Source organism: Pteropus vampyrus, unplaced genomic scaffold, assembly GCF_000151845.1.
Source record: "Pteropus vampyrus isolate Shadow unplaced genomic scaffold, Pvam_2.0 Scaffold528, whole genome shotgun sequence".
Classification (NCBI taxonomy): domain Eukaryota; kingdom Metazoa; phylum Chordata; class Mammalia; order Chiroptera; family Pteropodidae; genus Pteropus; species Pteropus vampyrus.
The window spans coordinates 4,211-24,417 of NW_011889309.1; the positions used below are offsets into that span (position 1 = coordinate 4,211).

Consider the following 20,207-nt stretch of genomic DNA (forward strand, 5'->3'; position numbering starts at 1 on the left):
TTACCATTTGAAGTACATTGTGTCATTAGGTGCTAAATTTTAACTCTGATAATAGAATTTGGGTGGTTTGGAATGGAAGAAAATAATATTTAAAAGGCATTTATGTTAGCTTATTGTTTTTTTGGTTTTTTGTTTTTTTTTCTTGGTACTATGTTTGGCTACTCTTTTGGGACTTGATGAGGAAAATGGTGGAATCCTAATAAGAAACTGATATAAAGATCAGTGTCTTCCACTATATGCCTCTTAGAGGATTAAGGAATGATATATATCCTCTTAAATTTCAAATCTTTAATTCTCTTAAGGTCTTTCTTTCTATCACAAACTTTATGAAGTATGTTTTGAAATGAGATGCCAAAGGCAGCCTAGACAACTTTAAAAGAGAAATGAAATAAAAGTTTTTGACCCTAAAACTGGCTCAGTCTTGAATGAGCAAACTAAATATATTTAGTCCTCCTTACATTAGTAATCCTGTGATTTAAATATTCTATCCTTGAATGTGTTCTTGTGTAAGTTCACATCCTAATTTCCAGTGTAAAAGCATTATTTGAAGATGCATTTGCAGGAAGCATTCAGTGACTACAGTTCTTTCTCTAGACATGTCATCTACTTTGGTAGCGCTTAAAGTAAAGTACTCAGATAGAAGGTAAGTTGAAACAGACAACAAGCAATATAATACAAAATGTTACAAGTAAAGTGTGTCACGCAGATCCTTCTAAAATACATTTCTCCCTTTATTTTTAAGGCCACGGTATAGGCAACTTGGCTAATGGAACCAGTCTTTTCCTTTGATCATCAGTAAGGTTATCTTTTTGGGAAACTAAGTCCCAGCTCAGATGACAGTTTTAGATGAGGCTGACATGAAAGAGAGCAGTACCATTTAATCATTTACTCTCTGAAAAACATGTCTTTTCTCTCTTTAAATTAATAATTCTTTAGCTGAAACCATAAGCAAGAGCTCTATCATGTCTTGCAGGCGGAGAAGGGAGGATTCATTTGATCTTTATTTTTTTTTTTACTCAGGGAGTAAGCAGGATCAGGTTTTATGTGTCAGCTATACCTTGTTGGCTCTGAGTGACAGATTTTAGTCATATGAGAATCAAAAATAAATGTGATGTGAGTGCATTTACTTGATCTAAGGCTTGGGAAGATGTGTAGTGAGTAACCTGGCATATAGTAGATGCTCAATAAATGCTCACAATAATTGAATATAATGAACAAATAAAGGGCAAGCAGGCATTGGGAATGTGCTAGGCTGGCTGCAACAACTGCTTTCTATTTTCTCTCAGTGTGTTCACCTACATTGGAGAGGGATAAAATGGATTATGACAGTTAACTAGCTCTGTGCTATCCAATAGGTAACCACTACCACTAGCCATATGTGGCTATTGAACACTTGAAATTTGGGTAGTCTGAACTGAGATGTGTAGTAAATGTATAATACACACTGGATTTCTGATATTTAGTATTAAAAAAGAAATGCGCAAAAATTTCATTAATAATATTTATGTTGATTGCATGTTGAATAATATTTTTTATATATTGGGGCTAAATAAAATATATTAATATTTCACCTGTTTCATCTTACTTTTTAAATGAGACTAGTAGAAAATTTTAAATTACCTATGTGGCTTCCATTATATTTTTATTAGACAACACTGGTCTAGACCTTAGAGATAATCCAGGCAATGGAATATTTCTCCTTTGAAGGGGCAAATTGTTCATAAGCTATCTAAAAATATAACATTTACCCCTTACCCAGCTGGCCCTGAGGAGGGTGGGGCTCTGGAACGCCTCTTTGTCCTACTATTGGATAAACCAGAACTGAATATCAAGAGGGGCCTGGATACCTTGGGGTCCTCCTTCACCCACCCACTGCAGAAGTAGGATGGGCCCAGGGTCTGAGCGCTGATGGGAAGGTGGGAGCTGGATTCTGTTAACCCTAGCTTTTTCCCCATGGTTCTGCTTAGTAGCTGAACCACCGTAGAGAAACTTCTTAGCTTTCTTGACCTCGCGATTTCTCCAAGAGTCTGAGCCATAACTCTAAGAGGAATGCGGGGCCAGGACCCATAGGAAGTTTTCCAGGACAAAAGGCGCCTGCACAGCCTGCCCATTCGCGTGCTGGGCTCAGGCCCTACAGCCCCCATGGCAGGCCCCAGCTGTGATTTTCTGAGCTTTCTGGGAGAAGGCATTCTCCCTCATGGAAAAGAGTGGCAATGGCGGTGACCTAGGAATCCCTGTCTCCGCCTCCACTTCCTATCCCCTGTTTCTGCCTCCTCGCGCTCAGGGGTCTGCTCTGGTGCTAGTGACTGTTTACTCTCTCAGGCACGGAGCTTTGATTCCCCTAGTGCTGAAGTGGAAAGAGGAAGGGGAAAGAAAACTTCTGCGGTCCTCGAGGTCCTGTCCCTTTCCATAGCTATCAACTTTCCTCTATCTCTCACTTCTTAGGTTCCTACTGGGGCAGAGACAAAGCCTGGATAGCTGCATTTCTGGGTGAACAGCCTTCAAGTCGCCCATGGCAGGGCTGAGCTCTTGGAAAGGCGAGTCCTGTTGTGACCTGAACTCAGAAGGGGAATGTGAGAGGTTGGACACCCCCTCCCCGCCCCGCCCCACTTCCCTGCATCTTGGCCAGGGAGCAGGGCCGAGGGAAATAGCCACAGATTTGGGGGAGACCAGGGAACTGAGTCCAGGGTCTATGAAGTCAGCGGGAGGGTAAGAGCCTAGCAGGCAGTCCACCCTTTCCGCTCTTTCCTGGGATCCCGCGAACACTCCGAGAGATGCGCAAGGCTAAATTCTGAGAAAGGGTTTGCAATGCCTTAGCTCAAAGGTAACTATCAGCTTTTATTGCCCCTGCTCCCAAAGAGACATTTAATAATTGCAATTTCTGAGGCAGAAGTTAGTCTCCGCCCCAGAGTGAAGCTGAAATCCCATTCCCATGGCTGAGTGCAAATGTGCTCTCCGTCTGTGTAGGGATGAAGAGCAGGATGCACGCAGGCATAGGAAGGCTCTTTATTGAGGCCAATATCTGGTTGTAAATCCGCCATGCCCTCCATAGCTGCTTAGCCTTTAGGAGACAGGATGACTTGGTTTACACTCGTGGCATACCATGGGCTCTCACTAGGGATGGATGAGGGAGGATGTGGATGTCTGCACAGTGGACTGTCATCCCCAAGGCCTCTTCATGAGTCTCCTCTGTCTTTCTGTAGCCTTGCAGAATGTGACTGGACTGGACCAGGGCTAAGGACTAAGGAACAATTCCTGGAAATCTACTGTTTTCTCTCTCCGTGGCTGTCTGCTCTCAGTTTTTAGATCTTACTGTTATAAACGTAAAATAAAAATCACATTTCAGACACCAGTACAAAGCACTCTGACTTCATTTAGATGCCTACTTGCCAAGATCTTATTTTAAAGTTATTTTCCCCTGTTTTCCTCCTTCCACTCACTCTCTTTATCTGTTTACCATTTTTACCAGGTCATCCGTATGGAATATGGTGTTTCCACTTCCTGCAGCACTGTAGTTTGGGGCCTAATTGATTCTGGTAATTAATTTGTTCTACCTGCTAGATCGGATTAAAATTCTACCCTTGCGCCCAAGGATTAGCACTTGGCATTCTAACACCTCCTCTAATTATCTAATAGCATGGGTTGTGAGGACTCAGTTTCTATTAAAACACTTTTACTATTAGCAATAGTGATTGGAATTGTGATGATGACTAGATTTCGACAAATTAGAGCTTAAAAATGGGGCGATGGAAGAGAAGTGGCTTTTTTAAATTTCCCTGAGTTTAACATCAATAATTAGACCAATTTTTGGAGATGCGAGCTGAAATTACCCCTGCTGTTCTGTAGATGATCACCTTAATTTTAGCAAATTGACTCAAGGGAAATAAATGTGACAGATTAGAAAAAGACAAACAGAAAAAAAAAAGATCGAGAGAGAGGAAAATGAAAAGAAAGGCTGGGACAGAGAATGGGAGACAAAACCTAGTACAATTATTATTATTATCATCATCATCATTATTATTATTATTATTATTATTATTTCGGAGGAGGGACGAGGTTTGAAAGGGGAAATATAGCAGAAAAGTAAGTTGTGTGAGTGGAATGAGGAGGTAATGGAAATTTGAGAGGAGGTGGAGGCTGGCATTTAGAGGTAGCCCTGGACATATTTACATAGACCATATTACTTGACTAATGCAGTTACAACTTCCCTCATACCACCCTCTATAACTGAGGTAAAGAATGTTATAATCATCATTATTTTATTTATTTACCTCAACAGTCTAGTCACCCTCAGCCGTCAACTTAAGTGGGTTTGGCAGATATGGACTCTCTCCTCACTCCTTCCTTTATTCTTTTGCTATAATTTCTCTAAAGTTTGAAAACCTAGGCTCAAATGCCAAAATAAGTGCCTCACCCCTATTGCTTGGGACCCTTTAATGCCTCTGCTCTCCAGAGACTTTTTTTTTAAAAAAGCTTTCTTTAAAAACGACTGGGAGCAAAGCAGATCCTGAAGTGGCAGGGTAGAAATTAAAGTGGAGGAACCTGGTAAGAACCAGAACCCGATCCACTTCACTTCCCTGAGTTTGTCCAGTCGTGTTCAGCACCGAGGACAGCTCCCCCGCCCCGCCCCGAGCCCACTGCACCCTCCCCTCAGCCGCTGGCAGCCTTGCCATTGGCTCTTTCGGCTCCCCTCTCCAAGCTGCCAATTCTCCTACACTTAGACCTAAACCTACCTAGAAGCTTATCTTCTCGCCTCTCCAGCACCCGGGGTAGCCCAGGCCGGGGAGACAGCCGCGGGGATCCGAGCCTCGCAGGGTGGTGTTTAGTTTTCGACCAGGCTCGCTGAGACGCTGCCTGCTTCCTACTCTTCGTCCCGGGCCCTCGCCCTGTGGCAAGAGCTCAGCTCAAGATGAATCTCAACTTCACCTCTCCTCTACACCCGTCGTCTTCTCAGAGGCCCACGTCCTTCTTCATCGAGGACATCCTACTGCACAAGCCCAAGCCGCTAAGAGAGGTGGCCCCCGACCATTTCGCCAGCTCTTTGGCCTCCCGGGTGCCTCTGCTAGACTATGGCTATCCCCTTATGCCCACACCCACCCTCCTGGCTCCTCACCCCCATCACCCTCTGCATAAGGGAGACCACCACCACCCTTATTTCCTCACCACCTCGGGTAAGTAACAGGGGCCTCATGGTATGGGGACTGAAAGAGTTGGTCTTCCAGCGCAGACCCTAAGCCTGTGATGGAGCCTAGGAAAGACCAAAGCTGGCTCTAAGTAACAGTGGGAGGTTTGGGTATGGCTGAAAACAAACAGAGCTCCCTTGAGGCATACCAACCTATGGGGATATCTTGTGGTCATTCTACACTCTTTACAATGGAGAAAACGTGCCTAGCCAAGTGGCTGGAGATTTTGACGATATTCTCGGTGGCCAGTGCTGTCTCCTGTCTCATGGTCTTCCTGGACACTTTGGTCCAGCTCTCAGTCCCAGTTCTTTTTTTCTCCCTGCTCTGAGGGAAACCCTTGACCATTTCACCCCATAAAACAGAACTCAACTTTGTAGGTCAGAAGCTCAACAAACTCCAGTGGGGCCAGCTCTCTTCTCCCAGCGCTGAGCATTGGCCACCCATATTGTAGGGACTTAGATGTGAAGGATGGTTTGGGATATTCTGAAGACTGAGGGTTTGGGCTGACCCAAGTAAGGGAAAAAGGGTAAGGGAAAAAAAAAAAAAAGACGGAGTGTCCGTTCCTGTTTAACCCTCTTTGCTCTCATAGTCTTGCCTCAAATTTGACTCACAATCTTGGGCTTAGCTGCCCTCTCTGCCCCAGTTGGTGGCTGTGCTGAAACCCGGCAGCAAAAGTATTTGATTTGATTTGATGAAAAGCATAGTAAGGAGTGGGGACTAGCAAAGTCAAGTTAGGACAGGCAGATGTGGGAAAGTCACATATTTTTTCTCCCTCTCTCTGTAAGGCATTTTCATTCCAGCCAGAGTAGAATAAATCGATGAGTCCAGGTGCAGAGCACCGCGGGAAAAACAGCCATGGTCCCCGCGGGGACTGTGGAAAGACATGAGACAGTTTGTGAAATGTGGACGCTGGAATCTACAACAAAAACAGTGTTTATGAAGCGAGAAAACCCAGATGCTGGGGCAACTGAGTTGGAAGGGGAATTATAAAGCCTACGCGAAGTCCGAATCTCGGCCTTGGCTTCAGCACCCATGTTTTCCCCCAAGTAGCTGTGGCCAAAGCCCGGATACCTGGACTGCTTGCTCTCTTTTTGTTTTCCTGGGATTTGCCGATATAGATGTCTGTGGCAGTTTGCCTGCACAGTGCCTCTCCCATACAATAAAGCCTGCGAGGGTAAGAAAAGACCAAAAAAAAAAAAAAAAAGTCTCTTTGACCCACAGGAGAAAAGCGCTTCGGTCCTTCTGCTTGTGGTCGGAAGGAAAGAATGAGAAGAGTGAAGAGCGGATTAGAGAGCACGGTCCTCAGCGTGCCCCCGAATCTGATAAGGAAACGTTGGAGGCGGGAAATTGCCCCTCAGCCCTAGCTCCAGAGCCTCTCTGGATGAGTTTCGATGTTTTCCCTTAGGCCGCAGGCGGGAAAATGGGGGTGGCTCGGGAAAGTCAAAGGTGTTTGTTTAAACTGAGGCTGGGAGGCAAGATCAAGTCTATGCTTCGACTACCCCCAGAACCATACTGACTATCGTCAGGAGTCTGGAAGGATGCGGGTCGAGGAGAGAGCTCCTGGACCATCCGACGTTTGGAGGCATAACAAAGATCTGGGCGCTGGCAGATGCTACGGAAGTCTCTCCAAGAGTCTAGACATCTTTTAAGACCTCCGGATCTATTTGATAATTTTCTTTTCCGTTTTACCTACTGCTTATTGTTTGTATTTCTAGATGGCCTTCCCGATAAAGATCTCCAAGCGCTATTCTTGCGATTTCCCCCCTTCTCCCCCCCACCCCCAATTCCTGGGAGAAGGACTTGAGAAGCTTTGGGGCGAAGAGAGGACTGGTGGCGGCAAGAAGCGAAGGGAGGCACGGGGGACAGAGGCGGGGAATCGAGCAGGGGTTTCTTAAGAGTGACGCGGCCCTGCTCACTGGGCTGCTCTTCTGTCCGCAGGGGTGCCGGTCCCCGCGCTGTTTCCGCACCCGCCGCACGCGGAGCTGCCCGGGAAGCACTGCCGCCGCCGCAAAGCTCGCACAGTGTTCTCCGACTCACAGCTGTCTGGCCTGGAGAAGAGATTCGAGATCCAGCGCTACCTGTCCACGCCAGAGCGGGTGGAGCTGGCCACAGCCCTCAGCCTGTCTGAGACGCAGGTGGGCCTCCCCAGAAGGAAGCCCTGATCTCTGCTCCAAGCTCCTCTCCTCTCAGCTCCTAACCCCTTCTCGACCCACATCGGAGTTCCTGCGTGGGAATGACCCCGCACCCCTTAATTTTAGGCATCTCCAAAGATCCTTAGCCCAAATACCGACACTTCCAACCTCATGTCGGTCTTAACGAAGTAAAATCTCTCCAGCGGGCTCTGGACATGCAGGAAAACTCCTTGGGTGATTCTGATGCTCACTCCCTGTTCGAGAAGTGTCATTTCCGTGTCTTTCCCACTCCTCTTCGCTCAGGGCAGTAACCCGTGTCAGACATAGAATAAGAGATATGACCGTGTTTCTTCTCCTGAGAGAAGCCCACACAAGTTTTTTTCTTATTTTAATTTCTCACAGCTGCAAGTCTTCATAACTATACCACTCCACCCCACTATAATTTAAGCTTCTCCCTATTACCCTATCCTGAATGGAAGATCTCTTTATCTTCCTCCAGATGCTATTCACCTGAAATCTCAAAACTCTTTCCTCCACTCCCTCTCTCATCTTTTATGTACTTGCAGACTCACCTTGTTGTGAAACCATTATTCCTGCCGGGCCACAGTGATTTTTTTCCTCTGAGGGGAATCAGCAAGTTTGACTCTCATCTTCCTGGCCAGGAGTCTTGCCGGACCAGGTGTTTAGATGTCATAATCGGAAGAAAGTAGTTTGAACTTAAAGGAGACTTCCATGACGAACTTACTATGAGTAATTCTAATTAATAACAGAATTGGTATTTACTAACCACACCATTTTGATTCTCACTTTTATTTTGGGAAACTATTTTGTGGGAGCCTTCGTATGTTTGATTTTCATTCAACCTAAGATGATAACTTGTGAGCAGTTCAGGTGCGATCTAACTCAATGGTGAGACTGTCCCAGCTCTTGAATGATTTGTCAATAGATTGCGGTCCATTTCCCCAAACTCTAGCAATCCCTAATCCCTCGGATTTTAGCTCAGCAACTATCGGTCTGAAGGAATAACATGGTTTTATTTTTTTTCTTCCCCAAATCAGGTGAAAACATGGTTCCAGAACCGGCGGATGAAGCATAAAAAGCAGCTAAGGAAAAGTCAAGACGAGCCCAAAGCTCCGGATGGACCCGAGAGCCCCGAGGGCAGCCCCGGCGGCCCAGAGGCCGCATCCACCGAGGCTCGGCTCGGTCTGCCCGCTGGCCCCTTCGTGCTGACGGAGCCGGAGGATGAGCTGGACATTGGGGACGAAGGGGTGCTCGGCTCAGGGCCGCAAGTGCTCTGAGCAGCCACACGGGGGGAGGTGGGGAAGAGACCGCGGGGCGGGCGCTGTTCCCTCCCGTACCTGAAGACTCGGGCGGTCCTCGGAGTTCGGCTCCTGGAAGACAATACACACCTGTCCGCCCTCCAACCCGTCTTGAATCGGCGCGGTCGCGGCTCGACCTCTCGTCCTCCTACCCCTCTAGCCCGCGGGTCCACGCCGGGGCGCCTGTGCGCTGGGGCAGCTCTTCCCCGCGCCGAGAGCGGCGCAAACTGGAACTTGGGCTCTCAGCTCTCTAATTCGGTGGGAGACGTTTTCTCTGCCGGGATCGCCCACCCCCTGGGCCCTCACCTCTCAGCCACCTGTCCCCAGCTCTGTCGTGCAGGTCCGCAGCCTCTCCGCTCGGACCCTTTGCCCTTCCTTGGGGAGCCGGATTGGCTGCAGGTAAGGCGCCGGGTGTCTGGGCTCTCTGCTCTGCAGGAACCCAGGCAGAGCCACGACCTGATTCTTAACATGTCCATGCTTGGAGGGACTCGCGCGCTGTTCGCCACTAACCTCCCACTTGGGTCCCCCTACTCCCATCTCTAACTCAAATACTAAAGCGTCTCCATTCCTTTTAGAGCTGCGCTTCGGCTCTCTCCCATCGCTGTTCCCCTCAAGAGCTGGCGGTTCTGCTCCTTGGCATCCTTCCTGAGCTTGTGGTTCCAAGCACCGCAGCTCTTTACTCTCCCCCTCACCCCTATCCCAGATCCCGTGCCCCACACTGAGCGGTGCCTGCGCTCCGCGAAAAACTTGGGCAGAAAAACTCAGCAGTTTCTGCTCCCCAACCCTGTTGCGCGCCTGTCCCGCAACTCTTCCACGTCCCACGGCCTGACATTTTAAAAGTGAGTGTTCCCCAGGTTGTGTGTGGAAATACTCATTCTCATTATATTTTAAAGGAATGTGGAGTTTTAGCTAGACTGAGGCTAAAGGGGAAGAGGCGTCCCCTTCCAGGCGTGCACCTGTTTGGGGGCTACTGAGGTTGGGCAGGAATCTGATGGGCTATGCGCGTGTCCACTCTCTCTTTCCCCTGGGAAGTCTCCTACTCTCCTGGGTTTACAGCCTCTTTAGATAATAAAGGCTAGCGGGCATAACTGGGAGTGAACGCGAGTTTCTGGAACCCTTTTGTTACCGTGTGCCTCTGCACACGCCCCCTCCTCTTCGCCCCAGGCAGTTTCCTGTTCTGGGAGAGAATGAGCAAGGCTAACTCTTGACCTTTTGTTAACGTACTCCGTCTCTCCCACCCTGATTTTTCAGTTTTTAATAGTTTAATAGTCTTGAGTTCCACCTATGTGGAAAAGGTCACCGCAAATATTTTTAACTATGAAATAAGAGACAGAGCTCTCTTGATAAGTCTAAAATTATACTAACAAATTAGATGTTGACAAAATATACCCAGTATACTTATCAAAGATAGCAGCCCGGCCAGGGGCGATCTTTAGCTCTGCTTGTATATTTTGGTAAGTGAGCCCAGGAAGGCTGGAAAAGAGAGTTGCAAGGTGGAGTCATGACTCTTTGCTTTTAATGATGAATAATAATTACAGGCGCACCTGGGAGATACTGCGGTTAGATTTCAGACTGCTGTAATAAAGCGAGTATTGCAATAAAGCTAGCGGTAAGCTTTTACTGGTGGAGGGTCTTGCCTTCAGTTTGCAAAAAAAAAAAAAAAAAAAACCCCAAAAAACCCCCAAAACAAAACAAAAAACGCAACACCTGCGAAGAGCAATAAAACGAGGTACGCCTGTATATAGCCAACAGGGGTATGAGCTTAGGTTACAATTAATCTTTTTTGGTTCCTCATTTCTCTAAGAAGATGAATTCTAAAGATCCTTCTAGATATAAATTCTATGATTCCATAGATGTAGGTAGGGGTAGGCTTTTTTTCTTTCTTTTTTTTTTTCTTTTTTCCTTTTCTTTTTCTTTTTTTTTACAGCAGGCTTGTTCAGGGAAACATTGACTTAAGCAAAGTATCAGAGTGAGACCTTTATCCAATCTGCATTATTTAGGAGGCAAAGCTATTGCTTTAAAAACATAAGCATTGTAATAGCTATTTGGATTTTCCAAAGTGCTCTTTATCAATCAACAGTCTTGTGAGTAACAAACAAAAATTATTTTTCTCTTTCATAGTTAAGGAAATCGGGGGGCTTGGCAAGATTGTAGGATGTACCCATGAAATCAGGACTAGTTAACAGCCAAAGCACAACAACAAAAATCTATTTTGACTCCTTGTTCATTTCTCTGCCCCGCATACTTTTTTTTTCTAGTAACAATGCATTGATTAGCATTTTGCCTCTATCACTTTATAAGAACACCTCTCTCATTTACTTAGCATAGATGTGTTATTAAAAGCAAAAGCAAATTTAGGCTCAGATATTTTCTTTCTCTTCTTGTTCAGATAATGACAGTAATTTCAAGGCAGGAATTTTTGACAAATGTTTTACAATAAGACAAAAGACTTGGTTATAGGAAAAAAAATGATTTGTGAATAAGAATGTTCTTGGTACCCTGGAAGGGAAAGTAGATACTATTACACAAGGGGAAAAAAATCTAATTCTTCTAATTCCAGGAAGAACAGTTACTAAAGGAGATTTGGGAAGATTTTTTTCTTTTTCTTTTTGCATTTTATGCAAAAATTCAGGTTTTATTTTTTACTTATTCTTACATTGGTGAGAACTAGGGAGAATTTCTTTAAAAAAAATACTTTAGATGGTTAACAAACCCCAAAGCATGGAGATATTTATCTCTTCTCCTGTCTTCACAAGAAGATGCCAGGGCTTATTTTGGGTCTAAGAGGAGCAGATTAAGTATATTTTATGACTCATTGAAAAGACAGGTAGTTAGGAAGCTTTGTTTGTATAGGCACAGTTCTACCTGGTTGGAGGCAGGATAAATCTTGGAGCCCAGAGAATGGCTATATCTTTGATTCATGAGCATTGAACATGGAAAGACGCTCATTCTGCCTCATCCTGGTTCTCCCTTTGTGGCTGTTCCTGGTGAGATTAGGTGGGAAGAGGAGAGCTCTGTCCTGCAGCACAGTTTTCTCATCAGACAGTATCCCCTGAAATTAGTGGCAAACAATTCAATAGCAAAGTTCTCTTCATTTTCTTTTTCTTTTTTTCTATTTTTTTTTTTTTAATACATAGGGAGTTAGTGATGATAGTAGATAGACACGATTTAGTCTCAATTTAATGTAACATGACAGCACTTTTTGTTTTTGGCCTTCAATACTGATCAAAGCCTCCAATGGCTGGAAAAGTATTTTGTCTGAATTATCCAGCCTGTCTCCTCAACTCAATTTCACTAGGTGGTCAATATCTAACCAAACCACATTCATTATGATATAATAAAAAAGATACGTAAGTGTCATTCTGAAGAGTCAAAAATATCTTAATCTCAATGTGGGAAAGTTATCCTGTATATAATCTTAAATGTAGTAAGTAATTTGTTTCATATTTGCTCTTAATGCTGTTTCTGATGTACTTCATTTCATAGCATTTCAGAGAGGGACTCAATAATATTTTTGCTCACACAACACAAGAATATGAGGAAGAAACAACACACCATTCAGCCCAGTATTAAGCTGAGATTGGCACTAAGAAATGATTAATTGGAATTCATGACACCACTTCAAAAGATAGAGGACTGGCTTGTGTCAATGTATTTGATAACCAGAGATGTGAAAACACAGAGCAAACAATGCTTTCTGGTGCTAAGAGAATCATGCAATAAACATTTAGTTAAGGTCTTCTTGAATTGGGCTCAATATATGTGCAAAAATAATGAGTTAAAATATTTTATATTTATGTTATATTCTGGGAATCACATTTTAAGGAGGATACTGACAAGGTAAAATTATTCCAGTATACAGGAACCTGGATAGTAAAAAGTGTGGGAAACAACAAATAAAGGAGTGTGAGTTTTTTAGCTTGGAGAAGCAAAGCTTTGGAAAAGGGTGGCAGAAGAGATTAGCTATAGTAGTTGTATTTAAATGGTTGCATGGCTATCAAGTATCAAGGGGTACATCTATTTTGCCACACTAAGGAGGGCAGAAACAGAACCAATGGGTAGTTCCAGGGAAGCAGATTTTGGAACATTCGAATACCTTCTATAGGTCCAGTACTGTGTTGTCCATTAATGAACAGGCTAAGTCTACAAAACACTAAGCTACTTTCACTAGGAAAGTTTGAGCAGAAGCTGAAAGGCAAAACATTAGGGTTGCTCTGCTATGAATTTCTCCCTGAGTGAGAGTTTGGGCAGGATAGCCTATCTGGTTCTTTCTAACCTTTATGATCCTAGTATTCTATCATCTTTTTATTGGAAAGGAACTATAAGTTCAAACTTATGAAATTACTTGTTATCTCACTAAGAATAAGATTTCAGTTAATACACTCAAATTTAAATAAATACATCCATAACAATTAAAAGAGTTAATAGAAACAAAAAGGAAAATATATTTCTTTATTCATTAAAGAAGTCTCAAAAACTTCATTCTAGAAAGTAAAAACAAATGGATGTTCCACTGAGTTAAGGACAAAGGTATAGTTAGGAAGAAATTATATTAGAAGAGACATTTGATGGAATCTAAGCCCTTCATTTTATAAGTGAAGAAATTAAGAATCAGATATAATGAATGTCTTGCCAATGTCAGACAGTTGGTAGAATTAAGACTAAAAGCCAATTTTAGTTATTATACCTTACAACTAATTCATGTTTTGATAAAAGTGACGGTGGGGCTATTGTCATTGTATTATATGGAGGAGAGAATTTTACAAAGTAATTTTGCATGTAAAATTAAGAACAAATAGCTGAAAATTATCTAGTAAGTCTTAGATCAATTTGTGGAACATCTGATTAAGAACAATCTGAAATTTAAATTAGCTTTCTTAGGAAGTACTAAGTCTCAGCCCTGTTTTCATTCAAGCCAAGGTCGAATAACTACTCGCTGGGGTGTTTAAGAAGAGGTTCATATATTCAATAGGATGTACTAGATGATCTCTAAGCTACTTCAAACCTCTACATTTTTCTATTCTAAAAATATTGGCCTAATCTTTAATTACAGATGAGGCAACTGAGAGTCAGAGAGACTGACTTACTCAATGTCTTACAGCCTGTTAATTTGGTGAGTTACAGAATTAATATATGTAGAGGTCAGAGGAGCGACCTCCAATAAATATTTAGAAGTGAGATAAAAATCTGAAATGATTCTCATGTTTTTCTCTCCAGTCAGATTCTCTTCATCATAATTTTTGGTTTTAAATCCTCCTCCCAAACACTGATTTCTTTTCAACTTTATTTATTCTCTTTTAGAATTCCCAGTGTGCACACCAGATGATCTTTTCTCCACAATTTCATTTATAATAATTCTGTGAGCCTTCTCTTATTACTTTTCTTAAGAGATAAAGGATTTGCCTATGTTTTTAGTACAGAATCTACCAAGGAAGTCCAGGATTTAAGCTTCCTTCTGAAGCTTTTAAGAAAATTTTTTAGGTTAAAAAAGCATACCTTATGACTGTATCTCTGCAACAAGAGTAAGCAAAAGAGTTGTTTAAAAATATTGACTAATACAGTCCTTGGGGATTATCTGAATATTTCTAGCATCCATTCTCTCCCTAGCCTCCATGGCTACACATAATGGAGTAATTAAGTGTACTTGCCAATATTCTAGCCAGAAGTTAAAGAACCGTTAAATAGTCTATATTATTCCTCAGTGCTTGATTTGGGATGGGAAATAAACTGTAGAAAGCAATGGGAATAAGATATAGAAGGGTGGCTTTATATCTTGAGTTTCAAATGGGAATAATTTATAAGCTAAAAGCAAAAAACATATTATATGCTTGCTCTGCTCTTTTTTCATCTACTTTTTAAAAAATTCCTAAGTTCTCTACTTTTAATTTAAAAAGATTTGGGTTCTATTATTTACCCATGCACATTGTTTAAAGAGTCACATATTTCTACAAGGATTATTGAAGAAGGGAACAGTCACCTAACCCCCTTCCCTATTCTCTTCACTACAGAGGAAGCTAGTTTCCACTAGTGGCTGATTATTTTGGTACCTACTTTATGTTTCTAAATTATTTCACTGAATTGCTGCTTTTGGTATTTATAATTTGGAAATTATCTAGTAATTCATGTTATAAAAGATAAAGATTTAATTTTCTTTCTCTCCTGCTCCTACCACATACATGCACTCTCTCCATTTCTCCGCTCAATAGTGTAATTTTGGTTAGATCATTAGAATGATACGTATGTGTAATTCTCAGCTAAACCAGGTAATCAACTATGATTACTTTTTATGCAGTATTTTTTGTTTTCCTTGGGATTAATACTTGTCTTATTTTATTCTTAATTTTTAATAAATACTAGTGACTAATTTAACTTCAAACTCTTCACCATTTGCCTATATTCCCTTCCCAAGATATTTATGTTTTCTTAATGTTTAATTTTCTCAAATAAATCTCTTCCAGAGCCTCTACTCCTAATTCTTTGTCAATGTTGATTTTATTCTTGTTTTCTATATCTTCCTCTTTCTCGGATTACTCTCTCATTTTGGTGGAGCACAGTCTCCTGTTGTTTCCTGCTTGATGTGTGAAAGGCAAATGTTTTGAGATCATCCTTCTCTAAAAAATATCTTTATACTAGTCTCATGCTTTATTAGAATTTTGCCTAAGTATATAATTTTAAGCTGAAAATCACTTTTGAATATTTTTGAATAAATTTGGAGGCATCATTCATTTGATTTTTAGCTTCCAATTGCTGTTATGAAGCCTAAGCCATTCTCATTCTTGATTCTTTGTGTATCCTGTTTATTAATTTTTTTTGGATGTTTGTATGATACTCTATTTGTAGCTAGTGTACCAAAATTTTACAATTACGTTCCTTGGTTGGAGGTCTATTTTCACCCATCATTCTGGATACTCAATAGGCTCTTTCAATCTGAAAACTCATTTCTTTCAGTTATAGGAAGATTACTTGAATTAATTCTTTGATGATTTCTATTTCTCTCTTTCTATGTTAGTTCTTTATAGAACTTTTATTATTTGTATTTTACCTCCTGGATTTATCCTTTAAATTTATTATCTTTTTGCCTTTTTGCTTTGCTCACTGGGAAAATTCCTCAATGATATCTTCTAACCTTTGGGTTTTTTAAATTTCTGCTAACATATTTCTAATTAGCAAGATTTCTTTTAATTTCCTTATCATCCTGCTTCTTTTTAGTTATATCAAGTCTATCTTGTCTAATATCTTCAGATGTTTAAGAATCCATGGTTATTTGCTTATATTTCAGTATGAGAAACAAAAGCTTGACTGTGAGGTTTCCTGTAGGATAACAGGGTTGAGTTCTTCAGGGGGAGGACCTCTGAAGAAAGAAGTTTTAGGTCTTTTCTTTTAGGCTGGTTAGATTCCCCAGAGAAAATATTTCCAAATTCTTGTTTATAGGATGAAGGCCCACATTCTGGGAGCCAAGTGGCAGAAGAGGACCAGAGGTGTCTGTGTTTAGAACACACATATTCACTATTAACTCTATTTTCAGTATTGTGCCTCCTAAAAGAGCCAGCTGTCCCTCTCTCTAGACACACTGTTGTGCCCCTACAGAGGGTACAGCAGTCCTTTATCGTAATGGTAGAGGGTCAATCGTCGTTCATTTAGCCCCCCTCATCTCCTTTTACCCCTACTTGCAGAGGTAATTGACATAATCAATTCCTGAGCATTTGGGGGTATTCTATAGTATATATTAGATTGATTCTTGGATGTCCCATTTGCTAGTATTTAGTATTTTAGGAGTCTGCCAATATTTTTGTTACAACTCATTCATCTGCTTTCCAGTTTTCAAAATTTTATAACTATTGTCCCTCCTCCTGTTATCCCTGTTTTATATGCTTATTCCATAAATCCTTTACTGTGATTTTAGCAGAGGTTTGCCAAGAGAATAAAATGTGTGCGTGCATGTGTGTGTGTGTGTGTCTTCCTCAGCACAATCCTCAGATCAAAGCAATACTGTCTGCTTGTATTTTCCAATCAGAATGAGGATGCTACCATATTTATCCCAAAAACTCATAATCTGAATTTCATTCTGACTTTTACAGTGAGGGAGGGAGGTGTCAATCCTTTACCTTGATGTTTCTTTTTTGTAATTGAATTTGTTGAGGTTCAGGAGAATTGCATCATCATTAGAACAGATTAAAAGGCTGACTTCATTGCCAAAGCACAGAATGGCCCTTTCTACCTCGTAGTCGGTGATACAGTACCAGTGGCTTGGAATCTATCAGTTTGAGAGCGTTGGAAGTTAGAGTTAGTCCTTAAGAATCTTTGTCTGTGAAAGGTCCTGAATAATTTTACATGATATTCTTAGAAATTTCGAGGTGAGGGAATTAGTTATTTCATTTTCCATGGTTTCAGATTAATTTAAAACCTAGGTCCCTAATTCTCTGAATAGAGAAAGAGAAAAGATAAAAAAAAAGCAAGACAGAATTACAGACACACAAATACACACAGACATGCATGCACATATGTATGCACCCATGCTCCTAAAAAGAATGATGCAAACAGGACAGGGAGACTTGGAAGGTGATCAATTAAGACATTAAGTGTTTTGTGGTACATGAACGCATCTGCATTTTTGTCCTGAAAACAAGGCCATCAGCTCATTTTCAGAGGGCTGCCGTCTTCCTCAGCTCAATCCTCAGATCAAAGCAATACTGTCTGCTTGCATTTTCCAATCAGAATGAGGATGCTAATTTATACTCCTTAATGTGTGATGGTAAGAGACCCCTTCAATTAACTGAATTCTATAGCCAGCAAAATAAAAGGTATACAAAGAGGTGCAGGCTGAAAGCCGAAATTCTCATTAAATCAAAAGGTCCAGTATTCATTACCTTGTGCATCTGAGGCTAAACACTAAATATGGGGATCATCAAAGGAGGTTTAATGGGTTAAATTGAGAATATAATCTAATTAAAATATTAGACATGACTAAATAGTTCTTTGATATTCATCTAAAGGTTTCATTAAAAATAGGTGCTTGAGGTTTGTATGATAGGAGATTATCAATTTTAAGTAGAGACAACAAATTTAGGGACCTCATCAGCTCTGCTTCAAAATGCCACCATTGTATGGAAACAGAGGAAATGGGAAAAGACATCACTGCCAGGTGGCAGGTTGGAGATATGAGGCAAGGCCAAACAGATTTCATGATAGTGACTTTGATAGTAGTCTGGATGGCAAAAAAGAAAGCATAAGGATTAATCTGGGAGACAAATTTTCCATTATTTAGTGTAGAGATCTATGTTGGTTTTATTCACTGAATGTTCATCTGTTCTGTACTTTCTTGTCTTATATAGGTGGCTTCCAAAAGATAATTTATTATACTGTTTGGACTTCAAATTTCTGAAGTTTATTTTCTCCACTGTCAAATTTGCATCATGAGGATATCTACTATTTAAGTATTTCTGCAAAAGCCTGAAACCCTGGTGACAGAAGTTACCCTGAGAAGCCAGTCCAGCAGCCCCAGTATTAGGCTGGTCTCTATGAGCTGTCAGTTCAGTAAAAGACATTTATAAAATCTTAAAAGATATTTTCAAGGCTTCACTAAATATATTTTTTTGAAATGCTCGTGTCATTGTAATCCTCTCAACCTGTTAGGCTATATAATAGCAGACCATTTGTTCAGCTTATTGAAAATTAATTACTTACATTGCTTGGGTTTGCAAGGAAAGTGAAAGGGCAATGGAGAGGCAGCAAGGGAGAGAAACCCTGCCCGCCAAATTCTTTTTTCCTTTCTTCATAATAACCTAAGAACCCCTTTATTGAGAGGTAGTAAGAGCTGAAAAATCTGTTTACTTTGCTTCTTGCAATGTGATGTTTTCATAACATTTTGGGAAAGCCCAATTTTTCAAGTATTTCTTTGAGCCAAAATTAAGTAACCAAACATGAAGAATAGAAATCTTTAAGACTGGGTAATAAGTAAATAAATAAGTGAAAAATATGCCGTCCAAAACCTTTGCTTTCTGTTGATCAAATGTTTGCTTAGAAAATTGAAACAATTCATTTTCTCAGTACTTTGTGAGAAAGCCATGTGGTTTTTCTTAATAAAGCTATAGGGAGAGCAGAAACAAATACTGTACGTAGTCTGCAGGCAGTGGGGTGAGGTGACAATTCTGAATATGAGATTTTTAACTATGCTGAGACCTTACTTCAGTATATTTTAAAAAGTAGAACAAATATCTAAATAAAATTTTTATTAGAGTGTGTATTTCTCCTTTATTTTGCTTTTCTAGTATATGAGTTTGGCAATGAAAACAACTTATCAGGGATAGAGGAGGAATGAGACATTATGAACAAACAAAATTCACAATATTTAAAAAAAAATTATGATACTGTTTTAAATCTTTTTCTCACTGGAAAAACAACTAAAAAGGCAAATGGAGTATTTGTGTGTCTTTTTGTCTCTGTTTTTTACCCATTAGGAATAGAAGTTATGAAAACGCACTTAGCATTAGGGAGAAGTTGTATAGTCATCCTATGGATACTTGAGAGCTGGATGAAATACTTATTTAATGTTCTTCCTCTAATAGGAAAGAGGAATCTTTAAAAAAGATGTCTTTAGGAGAGCACTTTGATTTTTTCCTTAAGAACTTTATATTTTCAAATGCTACGTCTAATAAAATAATAATATATGTTTTGAAGCACAGCTAGGAGAGAATTAGCTAAATTTGCCCTGATATCTGCAGACTATCCAAATTTAATTCACTTTCTGCTATTTTTCAATAAGTAATTAAAAGGGATCCCCCACCCCTGCGTTTATCTAGTCTGCTATTGTAGACCATTAGCTATCAACTCAAAGTTCTCAATTAGCTCTAATGTTGTTATAATTACTAGATGTGTTTTCAAACAACTCCCAGGTAATAATTATTGGGATGAAGAGTCATTTTCTCACTATAGACTGGGCTGTGCATGCTTATGCTTGCTGTGATGTTTTGACAATGATTCATTAACCAATAATAAGGACCCAATTGGAACCATTAGGCATTGGTGACTTGGCTGGGCTTCCCTTTTATTTTGCTCCTCAATATTGTCTTTTCTGGAGTTAGTTTCTCCCAAGAGACTCCTTACTATACAAAACACTATCATGAAGACAGCTGTCATTAAATTCAGCTACTTGTAAAAAAGCTCTAAGAGGAAACTCTTGTTGGAAACTCAAGATGAAAAAAATACCATAAAAAAGAGGCTATAATCAGAGACAATAGGTGGTTTAAAGGTCCTTTATTTACCCCAGTTCATAGTGATTAGGCAAATTAGGCACTGTCTTTCAATGGCATATATAACATCTGGTCAAATACGGACCCTCCATCATTATATCACGCAAGTTAAAAGTCCCTTGCTCTCTAATAGGGAGATTGTTTTTACTTCTTAAATATTTGAAACAGAAATACTGTAAGAATTGATCACTGACCCACTTGGGTCTATGAAAGATCAATATTATTATTTGTATAATTTACTTTAAAAGAGGAGCAAAAAGTGTCATTTGCTGTTTTTGCAGGATCTCTAACCTGTTTTAGTATTGTGATAGCTTAGTGACTTTC

General features: G+C 40.8%; 1 protein-coding gene across 1 annotated transcript; it reads left to right on the forward strand.

Annotated features, from left to right (window-relative positions):
* Nucleotides 1-4,909: 4,909 nt before the first annotated feature.
* On the forward strand, nt 4,910-8,613 carry BSX (brain specific homeobox). The gene is made up of 3 exons (XM_011383573.1): nt 4,910-5,171; nt 7,122-7,318; nt 8,374-8,613. The coding sequence occupies exons 1-3, from the start codon at nt 4,910-4,912 to the stop codon at nt 8,611-8,613; spliced, it is 699 nt and encodes a 232-aa protein (XP_011381875.1).
* The last annotated feature ends 11,594 nt before the right edge of the window (nt 8,614-20,207 follow it).